This window comes from Narcine bancroftii, chromosome 10 (assembly GCF_036971445.1).
Source record: "Narcine bancroftii isolate sNarBan1 chromosome 10, sNarBan1.hap1, whole genome shotgun sequence".
In the NCBI taxonomy this organism is placed as follows: Eukaryota; Metazoa; Chordata; class Chondrichthyes; order Torpediniformes; family Narcinidae; genus Narcine; species Narcine bancroftii.
Window position 1 is genome coordinate 63,540,359 of NC_091478.1, and position 14,240 is coordinate 63,554,598.

The 14,240-nt window shown below is 39.2% G+C and overlaps 1 protein-coding gene across 4 annotated transcripts in view; it reads left to right on the top strand.

The window, feature by feature from the left end:
- The window catches only part of bbs2 (Bardet-Biedl syndrome 2), a 124,369-nt gene that overhangs the window by 22,366 nt on the left and 87,763 nt on the right, over window positions 1-14,240 (top strand). For all 4 annotated transcript variants that reach the window (XR_011345660.1, XM_069901057.1, XM_069901058.1 and 1 more), the window contains exons 5-8: window positions 255-317; window positions 635-712; window positions 1,708-1,812; window positions 4,762-4,848. Coding sequence is in view for 3 of the 4 variants with exons in the window: in XM_069901057.1 (XP_069757158.1) it covers window positions 255-317; window positions 635-712; window positions 1,708-1,812; window positions 4,762-4,848 (333 nt within the window). In the remaining variant the exon portion in view is untranslated. The remainder of the gene's footprint in view (window positions 1-254; window positions 318-634; window positions 713-1,707; window positions 1,813-4,761; window positions 4,849-14,240) is intronic.

A 14,240-nucleotide genomic window follows, 5' to 3' on the forward strand; every position in this document is an offset into this window, starting at 1 on the left:
AAGTATATTCAAGTTTTACCTACATTGCTGTTAAAATTGTAGATACTTGTCCCTGTTAATTGTTCCTGTGCCTTAGAGCACAATATGCACATCAACTTATGTCCATGCAACCCTTGCCAAAATCACAGAAGTTATCCTTCAAAGAAATGGCCTCATGACTTGATGTATGGCTGCATACCTCTAGTACTAGTTAAATTGAACACTGGCATATATGCTTGAGGCAGCGCAGGCTAAAGTGCTTATATTTTACACAGGTCACTGGGGATAATGTACGATCACTGGCTGTCTGTGATTTTGATGGAGATGGAAAGAAGGAGGTGAGTCCACATCATCATTCAAAAATTAATTCTCAACTGAGCAGTAAGTGGAAAATTTTAAAATATTCCAAATCTTAATGATTGTTTGCTGAGTTAAAGGATGAAGAAGATGTGTGGATATTATCCACTTTATTTGTATTTGTACCTTTCATTTCCTAATGGTCATGAACTTCCCCACTTAAAACAATGTCTTAGATAAAGAACACCAGGGCCGCGAAAACTTGAGTTATTACAAGTGATTTACTTTCAAGCTCAATGAGAAATTGATTGAGAAACTTGATGCATTTCTAACAGTGTGCTTAATGTTTTCTTTGCAGCTTCTGGCTGGTTCAGAGGACTTTGACATTAGAGTTTTTAAAGATGATGAAATTATTGCAGAAATGTCAGAGACAGAGGTAAGAAGCAACTTCTCTAAAGTAGTTTAAAAAAGTTCTGAATCAATTAGTCATGAAATCTAAAAGAGTTCAGTGAATTCTGCAGCTGTGTTGATTTTTCTTCAATTAGAAGAGCATGGGTATCCCAATATTATTTTTGTACCTATTCATATCTTGACGTTATCCATCATTAGAATAAAAATGTCCAGTTGATATTGAAGGAAGATGCTTGTGGTGTGGGAGATCAATCATCCCATAATTGCTTGAGTATTTCAGGGCTGTGGGATTAGTTTAGACAAGTATGCCCTGATGAGAATATACATGGTTGGTCAAACTGACTCCATTGACTCTCATCTGAACGTAATGACTTCAATAAAATAATTGCAGAAGAAAACCAGGTTATGTTTTAAATGGTTCTTACAACAGCCAGACTGATAACCAGATCGACCTGGGGTTCATCTCAAAGGTTCCAATGTAATGGGAAAGCGGTACTCCTTGCGACCAAATAAAGCTGAGTTCAAAAACTCACTATGAAGGTGTAGACTCTGATGCATTTGATTGGCAAAACAAATAGATTTTTAAAATGTTTAAACAGTAACAATTGCACTAAAATTTCCTGTTATGTGCTATTTATGCAACTTGTTAATTTGACTATCTCTGTGAACCTTGTTCAAAATTTTGTTGCATCAGTCGAAAAGGTGGACACAGTATTAGTCAAACTAGTGCCTGACCAATGTAAATAGTTTGGTTATTTGTTGCATATAAAAACAATTTTCATGTGTTCCACAGCAGGACAGTACGTAAATTAAACCCAGTGAACAATAGTATTCTGTTGTGTCAAAAGACCTGTCACTTTATTTTAAAAGAGTGCTTCTGTTTTGGATTTCATCTATAGAGATCCTTGCCTTGATTAACTGTACAATGTGTATTTTTACCCTTCCCACGATATTGTTTTTTCTATGTGTAATAATTCATATATAGACCTGTAGTTTCAGCAAGATATTTTCCCTTTACAGGTCATCACAGCACTGTGCCATATGCATGGAAGCAGGTTTGGATATGCCCTGGCCAATGGTACTGTAGGAATGTATGACCGGGCTACACGGTACTGGAGAATTAAGGTGCATAATAAAATGAAATGGCCAAGATTGTACTGTCTGACTTTTTAAAAAAAATGCAAAATGTATTGAGGTGTCAAAGAAACTGATGTGCGGAATTATTGTACAGACATACTGAGAGACTTCATACTTTTCCAAATGTGGTCTGATCACTGATTTAGTGGATTAGATTCCCTGGGAACTAAACTGATAGACTGACTTTACCATCTCCAATCAGTCTTTAAGCAGTTATTGCCTCGATCTACATCCTGACTGCCAATTTATAACCAATTGTGCCTTGTTAATCATATTGTTCAGGAATTTAAGAATATCTGGAATGATACTAGAGAAGGCATCATATTTGTTCAGTAGTTGCTAAATCTTAAGACTTTAGGACATATTAGGGGTGATGTATTTTGCATCTGTTGATTTTGGAATGCTTATCAATTCAATACTTCATCATTAATGAGTATAACATTTGCTATAAGCAATTTATTATCTGTGTTTAAGCTGTATCTTTATGTGAATGCCAATATTTTTCAAATTTAGTACATCCCCCCATTTACCCCCCCCACCCCCCCCCCCCAACCATGGCAGACTTGAACCTTACAACACAGTAAGGTTCCATGTGATAGCCTGCTCTGTAAGGTAAGATTAGATAGTTAAAATTAAAAGATTTATTAGATAGAGAATTGACTTCATGGAAGAAAGTAGAGGGTGATGGTCGAATTTTGGACTGGTGACTTGTGAGGTGGAGTACCTGAAGAACAAGATAAAATAGACTAAAGTCAGTATGGTTTCCTTCATGAGAAATCTTGCCTGACAAACATTTTGGAATTCTTTGAGAAAGTAACGAGCAAGATTGACAAAGGAAAATGAGTGGACGTTATTTATTTGGCTTTTCAGAAGGTCTTTGGCAAGGTACTATACTAGACAAGGTAGGCGCCATGATAATACAGGAAAGGTAGTAGCATGGGCAGAAGATTGGCTGACTGGCAGAAGCCAAAGAGTGGGAATAAAGAGGGCTTTTTCTGACTGGCTGCCAGAGATCTGTGGTGTTCCTCAGGGGTTGGTGTTGGGTCCGTTACTTTTCATGAGGTACGTAAATAATTTGGGTGACAGAATTGATGGGTTTCTGGCCAAGTTTGCAGTTGATGCAAAGGTAGATGGTAGGATGGGTAGTGTTGAGGAAGCAGGGAGTCTTCAGAGGAACTTGGACAGGTTGGGAAAATAGGCAATGAAGTGGCAGATGGAATGTAGTGTAGGGAAGTATATTGTGTTGAACTTTGATGGAAGGAATAAAGAAGCATACTAGTTTCTAAATGGAGATAAATACAGAATGCGGAGGTCCAAAGGGACTTGGGATTCCTAGTGCAGGATTCCCTAAAGTGTAACTTGTGGGTTGAGTCAGTAAATGCAATATTAACATTTATTTTGAGAGGACTAGAATACAAAAGCAAAGATGTGATTCTGAGGCTTTATAGGCATTGGTCAGACCACATTTGGAGTACTGTGAGCAGTTTTGGGCCCATATCTCAGGAAGGATGTGCTGGGATTGGAGAGGGTCTAGAGCACACATGTCAAACTCTGGCCCGGATATAATTATATTTGGCCCGCAAGATCATTTCAAAAATGTATTAGAGGTGGCCCGCCCTGCAGCGAGAGCCGATACTGTTTTTTGGTAATGTCACCCCACCATCCTCCCCCTTCATTGCACATCCTTCCCCATTGTAACACGAGAAATTGTAACACGAGAAGTCTGTCGATGTCATCAGCCGGCAAGCTGGTTGGAAGGCTCCCCGCACAACCAGTCACTTCTCCCACCTGTTGAGCAGTGCGGCGGATGGGTGAGCGCCTGTGATTTCCTGTCGGCGCGACGGGCATGGCAGGCTGCGCACGGCCCCTGGGCAGCGCGAGTCCCGCGTGACTGGCACCGGACAGCCCTTCCACAGCGCGAGTGCACTTCTCCTGGTCGCCACGGCCTTCAGCGCTTGCACCCGTGTGGACCCCAGGGATGGCTGGTTTGGCCATGCACGTGAAGAGAGAGATGGTGGCTGTCCGCAAAGGCTGATCGACAGCGCGCTGGGCCTGAGTGGGTGGGTAAGCAGGGGTGGGCAGAGGGTGTAGGTGAGGAGTAATGGGCAGGGGAAGTTATGGTGGTGTGAGGGGCAGTTAGAGGGAGGGATGAGTAGAAGGAAGGGTGGATAGGGAAGAGGTAAAAGGGGAGGGGCAGGGCAAGTAGGGGAGGGGTGATTAGAGGGTGAGAGACGGGTAGAGGGAGGAACAGGTTGAGGGGAGAGGCAGTAGAGGGGCGTGTATAGGATGGGGTGGGTAGAGGCAGAGCGAGTGGAGTGAGGGGTGAGTAGAGGTTGGGTAAAGGACTGGTCAGGTAGAGGGATGGTGGGTCGAGGGTGAATAGAGGCCTAGAGCCTGAGGAGTGAGCAGGAAATGCTGAGTCCTGATGCAGGCCAAAATGGACACAGCCTGTGAATGCTGACTACATCTCCACAGGGACCAAATATGTTTCCCTCAGGTCAAGCAAAGGGTGAACTTGAGCTACCTACTCCTGACCTGTAACATTATCCTCCTAAAGCTATGTCCTAAAGTTTAACATTACATATGTTGAAAGAAGAGAAAACATGCAGATGTTGTTGAAAATTTTCAATAAATATTTAGTTCGGCCCTCGACTTAGTCCAAGTTTTTAATTTTGGCCCTCCGTGAATTTGAGTTTGACACCCCTGGTCTAGAGGTTTACAAGAGTGATTCTGAGGGTGAAAGGATTAATGTATGAGGACTGTTTGACAGGGCTGGGCCTTATTTGCTCGAGTTTAGAAGGTTAAGGGGGGAGTTTCATTGAATCATGCCAAATATTGAAAGGGCTAGATAGAGTGGATGTGAAGATGATGTTTCCAGTGGGGGAAGGTATTGGAACAGTCTTTAACGACTATTCTGTGCTTTTCATTTTTTTTCAGTCTAAGAATCACGCCATGAGTATTCATGCTTTTGACTTGAACTCGGATGGTGTGTGTGAGTTGATCACAGGCTGGTCAAACGGGAAGGTGAGTCAACAGGCAGAATGGAAAATGTCCTTGTCAGGCAGCTGTTTTTAAGATGGAATTCATGATTTTTTTTTTTGCATGTTAAATCTCTCCCCTGTCTCCTTAAACCAATGTCTTCTCGTTACATATTTCCTTGCTCTGGGAAAAGACTGTGCATTCACTTTTCATGATTTTATATACCTATAGATTTGTAGATGGTGTTTTTTCCTACCTATGAAATCACCCCTCATTTTCTCTCCTTGCTCTCCAGCTTCACAACAGTTTTCCTGCAGCACCATGACCAAAATTGAACACAATACATAAACTGGGGCCTCACCAATGTCTTAAACAATTACAACATGACTTTCCAACATCTATACTGATAACGTGCATTTTTGATCATCCTATCCACCATGACACCTCTTTCAAGGGACCTGTACTTCTAGATCCTTGTGTTCCACAGCACTCCCCAGATCCCCACCATTCACTTTGTAGGTCCTACTGCTGTTTGACCTCCCTAAATTTAACACCTCACAATACAACTAATCCTTTGCCCACCTGTCCAACTGATCAAAATCTTGCGTTAATCTTTGGCAACCATCTTCATTAAAATACTGGGCACTTTCAGTGACCTCTGCAAACTTAATAATTATGCCATATACATCTTCATCTCAAAGTTCAGTTATTGTCAGAGTGCCTACATGACAACACAAATAACTCAGAGATTCTTATCCTGTGGGCCAGGCAGAATTTCTACTTATTGGTAGAGCAAAAAAAAAACTACTCAAGAAAAGATACGTATACAAAAGAGAGAAATGTAAACAAAGGAAGAAATGTAAACTCTACAATACAGAAAACAAATATTCAGTAATAAATAATGTGCAAAGTAAGAATCTTTAAATTGTTGATTAGGAGACTGATGGTGCAGGGATAGCTACTGTTCTTGGTGTATGAGTCTTGTGAACCTACACCTCTTTCCTGATGACAGCAGCAAGAACAGAGTCATACATTGATCCTGGGTAGTTTGGATCCTTGATGATTGCTGCTGCTCCCTGATGGCAGTGTTCCGTGCAGATTTTCACGATGGTGGGGAGTGCCATGATGCAGCCAGTCAGCACACTTTCCACCACACATTTGTAAGTTTGCCAAGGTTTGCAACGTCGTACCAAACTTCCTTAAGCTCCTGAGAAGATAGAGGTGCTGATGTGCTTTATATTCATGATTATATTCGAGTGTTGAGTGCAAGGAAGATCTTCCAAGATAGTTACTCGGCAGAATTTAAATTTGTTCACCTTTTCCACTTCTGATTTCCTTCAGTGATCACTGGATCGTATACCTCTGGATTTCCCCTCCTAAAGTCCACAATCAGCTCCTTCGTTTTGTTGATATTGAATGTGAGGTTGTTGTTGGAACACCATTCAGTTAAGTTTTTAATTCCCCTCCTGTATACTCATTCATCACCCCCTTTTATGCAACCCACTACCATGGTATCTCCAGCAAATTTGTAGATGTTGTTATTGTCACACCGAGCCACACAGTCATAGGTGTAAAGTGAGTAGAACAGGAGGCGAAGAACACAGCCCTGTGGTGGACCGGTACAGATGGAGATTGTGGAGGTGTTCTTGCCAATCCTCACTGATTGTGGTCTGGAGGTGAGGAACTCCAGGATCCAATGACACAGTGGGATATTGAGGCCCAGGTCTTGGAGTTTGCTAATTAGTTTTGAGGTCATGATGGTGTTGAAAACTGAACTGAAGTCGAGAAAGAGTATTCTGATGTCTGCATCTAAATCGTTGATATTGAATATGCAGTTTTTAAAATCTGGGTGTTTATTTTTCTCATCATTGATTGTTTGCACATGATGGGGATTGTGATATTTGGCAAAACAGAGCAGTGTTTTGGAGTGCTTTGAAAGTTCTGGGCAATGATTTCAGGGCTTGGATAAAACAGGGGGCTTTGTGATAAATTGCTGCATTAATTTAGTGCCATGTAAATGTGCTATTGCAATGACGATTAGAAAATTATAAGCAATAGTTTAACATCTGTAGATTTGACGCAGGACTTGTTGCATTAATGTCTAAGCAATGTAAGTGAGTTTATCAAACTGATAAATATGATTATGATATGAAATAATTTGGGCTATCATAAGGTATTTATGAAGGTACAGTAAAACCCCCAGTGTCTGGCACCTATGGGGATTGGTTATATGCTGGATAAGTGAATTTGCCAGTTCCTTGAAATTGCTAACTGATCGCTAGGGGCATCCATTTTAAACTTTCATATTTTTTTCCTATTTATTTTCGGTGATATATTTTGCTGGTTGCTTGAATACCAGATAATGGGGATTTTACTGTGTGTATGATTGTATGAACACTGTGTGTGTGTGTGTGTGTGTGTGTGTGTGTGTGTGTGTGTGTGTGTGTGTGTGTGTGTGTGTGTGTGTGTGTGTGTGGTATATATTAACTCTTACCTCAGAATCTGATAGAAGTTTGATACATGGTGGAATCTTGTGCAAAGATAAGCAGGCCAGACAGCATCATGTGTAGAAATGGTTGATCACCGTTTCTATGAAAACACAGAACTGTTGGAGGAATTCAGCAAGTCTCACAGCGTCCAAAGGAGATAAAGGTATACTTTAACTCCTATGGGTGCTGTGAGACCTGCTGAATTCCTCCAGCAGTTCGGTGTTTATACTACAACCACAGACAGTGCCTGCAGAATTTGTGATCATCATTTGTGGTCTGGAGTGATATAACCCCTTTCCCTTTCGTCTTGATACAAATGCTAGACTCAAAACATTGACCATTTCTACCCATGGTTGCTCTCTGACCTCTTAAGTTTCTCCAGCAATTCTTAGAGTGATTTAAAAAAAACAAAGCTTTTTTTTAAAGATATCGCTATCACGCCTGTTCCTATATTCATTTAGTATGACCACTATATAAAAATCTGTGATTGATGCTGAAATTTCAAAAGATTTCTTACAAATATTCAAGAACATGTTAAAAGTGCATGGAAAGCCATAATGGATAGCTTAGATAGAATGTTATGTGATGATATTTGGAAACAAAGTGTTAGGGAAGTAATTGTTGCTCAGGTTGGCAGTGATTTAGCACAGAGGTCAGCTTATATATTCTCTAATTACCCACCTTTTTTCTGAATGTGTTGTCCATGGCAAGTGAACAGTCTAACATTGGGTTCTGCCAGACCTATAATTGCAATGCAATAGAACCATAGAACACTTCAGCACAGAAAATAGGCACTCAGCCCCTCTAGTTCGTGCCAAAATATCATTCCGCTAGTCCCATCTACCTGCATCCAGTCCATAACCTTTCAGAACTCTCCCAAACAGCACCTAATAGCCTGAATATGCCTGAGATTGACTGATTTTGGAGGCTAAGCAGGCTCAGGGCTGGTCAATACTTGAAAGGGAGACTGCCTAGGAACACCAGGTGCAGTAGGTTTCTGAGGGGCTCTGGCCAAAGTGGTGACTCTGTCTGCCTTACAGTAAACAAAAGTTAAAGAATTTCATGCATTTTACATTCTAAAAGTAGTATTATGTGATAATAATGAAACCTTTACCTATATCAATGTATCTATCCAATTTATTCTTAAAACTTGAGTGAGCCCACATTTACCACTTCAGATGGCAGCTTGTTCCACATTCCCACCACTCTCTAGCTCCTTTTCCATTGGTACCCTGTCCCAGGAATTAACTGGAAATTTACTGGGACAGGGTCCAGTGGAAAAGGAACATCATCCAAAAGCTAGCGTCAAATGACATAATTTCATGCTAGGTATTAACCACCTCTACCCCTACTCATATCCCCAGCATTTGCTGACACCGGCATGCTGTTAAAACCAATGGAAAAGCGACAGCAGAAATTCACCCATTTTCGGTTAAAGGTAGAACACTCTGATGAGTGTGTGTTCAGTGGAAGAAGGCCCAGTGGAAACGGCACAAAGGGCTTCCTATCCGGGGACACTGCACAGTCAATTAACTGAGATGCCAGTAGAGAAGGGGCTTCTGAGTGAAGAAATTCCCCTTAAACCTTTCACCCTAAAGCCACGCCCTCTCATATTTATCTGTCCTAATCTAAGTGAAAAGAGCCTACTCAGATTTACTGTGTCTATATCCCTCATAATTTTGTAAACTCTATCAAATCTCTCCTCATTCTTCTACTCTCCAAGGAATAAAGTCCAAACCTATTTAATCTTTCCCTGTAACTCATCTCGTAAAGACCCAGCAACATCCTAGTAAATTTTCTCTGCTCTCTTTCAATCTTACTGATATTCTTCCTGTAGTTAGGTGACCAAAACTGCACACAATACTCCAAATTTGGCCTCACCAATATCTTGTACAACCTCACCATAATATCCCAATTCCTGTACTCAATACTTTAATTTATGAAGGCCAAGATGCCAAAAGCTTTCTTTACAACCCTGTCTGCCTGTGACACCACTTTTAGGGAATTATGTATCTGTTTTTCCAGATCCCTTTGTTTCTCCGCACTCCTCAGTGCCCTATCATTTACTATGTATGTCCTCGCTTAGTTTGTCCTTCCAAAATGCAACACCTCACACTTATCTGCATTAAATTCCATCTGCCATGTTCTGGCCCATTTTTCTAGTTGGTCCAGATCCCTCTGCAAGCTTTGAAAGGCTTCCTCACTGTCAACAACACCTGCAATCTTAGAGACATCAGCAAACTTGCTGATTTAATTTCCCACATTATTATCCAGATCATGGATATAGACAACAAACAGCATAGATTCCTGAGGCACACTACAGGCCTCCAGTCTGAGAAGCAATCATCCACTGCCACTCTCTGACTTCTCCCATACAACCAATTTTGAATCCAATTTACAACCTCTCCATGGATATTTTAGTGTCTGAACCTTCTGAACTAACCTCCCATGTGGGACCTTGTCAAAGGCTTTACTAAAGTCCATGTGGACAACATCCACAGCCTTTCCTTCATCTACTTTCTTGGGTTGAAAGATGGCCGGTGGAGTTTAATACTGAGAAGTGTGAGGTGCTACATTTTGGTAGGAATAATCTGCAAAGATCATACACGTTAAATGGTAGACAATTGAGGAGTGCAGTAGAATAAAGTGATTTAAGAATTCTGGTACATAATTCCTTGAAAGTGGAAGTCACATGTAGTTAGGGTGGTAAAGAAACCTTTTGGTGTGTTGGCCTTAATAAATTAGAGTATTGAGTACAGGAGTTGGGATGTCATGTTGAAGTTGTATAGGGCATTGGTAAGGCCAAATTTGGAATATTGTGTGCAGTTTGGTCGCCGAATTATAGGAAGGATATCAACAAAATAGAAAGAGTGCAGAGAAGATTTACAAGTATGTTGCCTGGGTTTCAGGGTTCGAGCTACAAGAAAATGTTAAACACTAGAAAAGGTTAAACAGGCGAGGAATTTATTCCCTGGAACATGGAAGATTAAGGGGTGATTTGATAGAGGTATTTAAAATTATGAGGGGGACAGATAGAGTAAATGTGGATAGGCTTTTTCCATTGAGAGTGGGGGAGGGGGCTGGCAAGATGACATAAAGGCAAGACGTGTATTGCACCTTCTCCCAGCTGGAACATTAAACACTCGACTTTAAGTTGTTTAAAATTAGTTAAAAATAATATTTTTAATTTTTTAAACAATAGTAAATTACTATGGCAACTAATGTAAAAAAAATCTAAGGCTCAACTCCAAAAGTAATTGCTATTTAAAAGTACGGAAGAATTGATGCCTACCTGTACAGTGGAAACCTCGGAGTTGATTTCGGCAATCCAAGGCCCAGAGGACCCCAGCTTGGCTGATCTTAGCACCAGCATCGACCTTGTTCCCACAAGATGGTGCCGGCACCCTGGTGAGTTTGGCCGCTGCCGATCCGTGCACACGTGAAGTTGTGCGCGGACGACATGGTCGACTGAGGGACCCGCTGCCCCGTGATCTTGCCAGGTGGCCCGTGGACGCAAGCTCCTTGACAAGGTGTGGGCTGCGGGGAACCTCGAGCACTGGCGCCCCGAAGAGGTCGGGGTGCCAGCGTCGTGGACCAGACCCGCAGCCGCACTGTCAAGGCATCTACACCGATAGAAGAAGAGGAATTACTTACCTTTGTAGAATATGTCCATTTGGGGGAGCCAGCAACCTATGAAGGTAAATCTCAAAAAGTGGAACCAGAATTTGGAATGGATCCAGTGTTTACAGTTCTGGAAGGGATTGCCTATCAGATGGGTAATATGTCAAAACAAATATCAGATCAAATGAATCAGGGATTTATGGAGGTGAAAATGAAGATGCATACTTTATGTAAAGAAATGTCAAATATGAAGCAAGATATGAATGTAGTCAGTCAAAAGTGACATTAATGGATGTATAAAATCTGTTGATACAGTACAAGAAAATTTTAAGAAAATTGATACAGCTTTTTCTGAGTGTCAAAGTCAAGTGGAGCATAATAGAGAAAAAAATAGAAAAAGTGGAAGGATCTTAGATTGGGGAATTTAAAAAAGAGACTTATTGAAGAAGATTGATTCTTTGGAAATTCAGAGTCGGAGAAATAACGTGAAGGTAGTTGGTCTTCCAGAAGATGTTGAAGTCTCTGATCCTTTAAAATTCTTTAAATGCTGGATCACAGATGTTTTTGGTAAAGAGTTCTTTCCTGAAGGTTTGGACAACTGCCGAGAGCAGTTTTGATTCGTTGTTTAAAATATCAGGATAGAGAAATGATTTTGCGTATGGGAGTACAAAAAGCATGACAAAATCAATCTCCATTAATGGTTCAAAACACCAGAGTGTTCTTTTCTGCTGATATGAGTCAGGAAGTTATTCATAGACGGCGAGAATTTAATACAGCTAAAGATGTTCTGTGGCGAAAAGGTTAAAAATTTGCTTTTCATTACCCTGCAATTTTGAAGGTTATTAAAGAAACTTTCAATCTCAATTTTTTGAAAATGATCACAATGCCTTCGTTTTTGCGAACTCTCTGCCGGAATTGAGAAGAAATGGTCGTTCTCTGCCTTTGTCTCCTAAAAAGAGGTTAAATGGAAATGGAAATGGAAAGAATGGAAAAAATGGGAAGAAAGAAAAAAAATACAGAATCCTCTTGATATCGAAGATCCGGAGCAATCGTTGGGTGTGGAGTTATTGGGTTGAAGATATGGACTATATTTTAATGCAGCTGACATGGACATTTACCCCCTCCATAAATCTAAGTCCGCGAAGCCAAGCCAAAGAAATATGTATCCGGTGGGGGGGTGGATGACACTGAAAACTGTTAGTCATCTGCAACCATTAAGTTGTATTGCCATCTTTGACTTCCTTATACTCTTTGGATTTCTATCTAATAAAGGATCCAAAATACAATTAAAATCACCACCCACTAAAATATTCTCATTAGCCTGATTTAAAAAGAAAAAAGCTTCTGACATAATCCGCTCATCATCTATATTGGGTGCATATAATTAAACAGTGTCCAAAATTCTCCAAAAATTTTACAATTAACTCTTAAAACTCTACCAGCATTCCCTTCAGTAGATTCCAATTTAAATGGTAAGTTCTTATGAATTAAAATCGCTACTCCTTTTGCTTTAGAATTAAAAGAAGAATAAAAAAACTTGATCAGTAGATTCCAATTTAAATGGTAAGTTCTTATGAATTAAAATCGCTACTCCTTTTGCTTTAGAATTAAAAGAAGAATAAAAAAACTTGATCAACCCAATCTCCTTTCAATTTCAAATGTTCTTTCTCAGTCAAATGTTTCTTATAAGTTTTTTAGGGTAATACTACCTTTGGGTGGTTTTTTTTTCTACGTGTTTTTAAAAAAATTTTGTTTAGATTTTTTGTAAGAGGGTTTTTTTCTTTTTTTTTTAATCTTTGAAGGATTATGAAGGGGAGCATTATTTTATAGAGTTTAATTTTTTAGTGTGTGTATTTACTAATAGTTAAAATTATGTCTGGATTGAATTTCGCAACTTTTAATGTTCAGGGGTTAAATAACCCAATAAAGAGAAAGAGGGTATTGGCATATATAAAAAAGATGAAAATTGATAATGCTTTTTTATAAGAAACATTTGACTGAGAAAGAACATTTGAAATTGAAAGGAGATTGGGTTGATCAAGTTTTTTTATTCTTCTTTTAATTCTAAAGCAAAAGGAGTAGCGATTTTAATTCATAAGAACTTACCATTTAAATTGGAATCTACTGAAGGGAATGCTGGTAGAGTTTTAAGAGTTAATTGTAAAATTTTTGGAGAATTTTGGACACTGTTTAATTATATGCACCCAATATAGATGATGAGCGGATTATGTCAGAAGCTTTTTGCTTTTTAAATCAAGCTAATGAGAATATTTTAGTGGGTGGTGATTTTAATTGTATTTTGGATCCTTTATTAGATAGAAATCCAAAGAGTATAAGGAAGTCAAAGATGGCAATACAACTTAAAGCGTTAATGAAAGATTTAAATTTGGTAGATATTTGGAGAAAAGTTAATCCACCAGGGAAAGAATTTTCTTTTTATTCTTCAAGGCATGATTTGTTTTCCAGAATTGATTTATTTTTGGTATCAGCACATCTTCAGAATAGGGTACTGCAAACTGAATATAAAAGTAGAGTCATATCAGATCATTCATTATTAATCTTCTCTTGTGAAAGTTCGGAGATAGTACTTTCGACATATAGATGGAGGTTTAATGCAATATTATTGAAAAAACGAGTTTGTTACTTTTGCAAAAGAGCATATTTCTTTATTTTTGACTGAAAATGTTAATTCTGTAAAGTCATTTTATAGTATGGGGTGCTTTAAAAGCTTATTTGAGGAGACAGATCATTAGCTATTCTATGAAAGTTAAGAAACAATATACGGCAAAAAGTTTACAGTTGGAAAATCAGATTGCTGAACTAGAGAAGGACTTTCAGAAAGATATAACAGAAGATTTAAAAAAAGCCCTATCAACAAAGCTAAAATTACATTATAATACTTTACAAACTTACCAGTTTGAGTGCTTAATTAATAGATCTAAACAATGTTATTACGAGTAGGGGGAAATGGCTCACAAGGTACTTGCCTGGCAATTGAAAACTGAACAGGCATCTCGGACTATTAACGCTGTTAAGAAGAATTCAATAATAACATAAGCCTCAGGAAATTAATGACCAGTTTTATTCATTTTATCAAAAAAAATATACTTCTGAGGGGAAACAGGATAATGGTTCTATTGATTCTTATTTATCTAAATTAACATTACCGGTATTAGATGAGAAAGATATTCAGGAGTTGGAATCTCCATTTATGGATTTTGAAATCAAGGAAGCTATTCAGTTAATGCCTAATGGTAAGTCCCCAGGAAATGATGGGTTTCCTGTGGAATTTTATAAACTTTTTTATGATGAATTTTCTAATATATT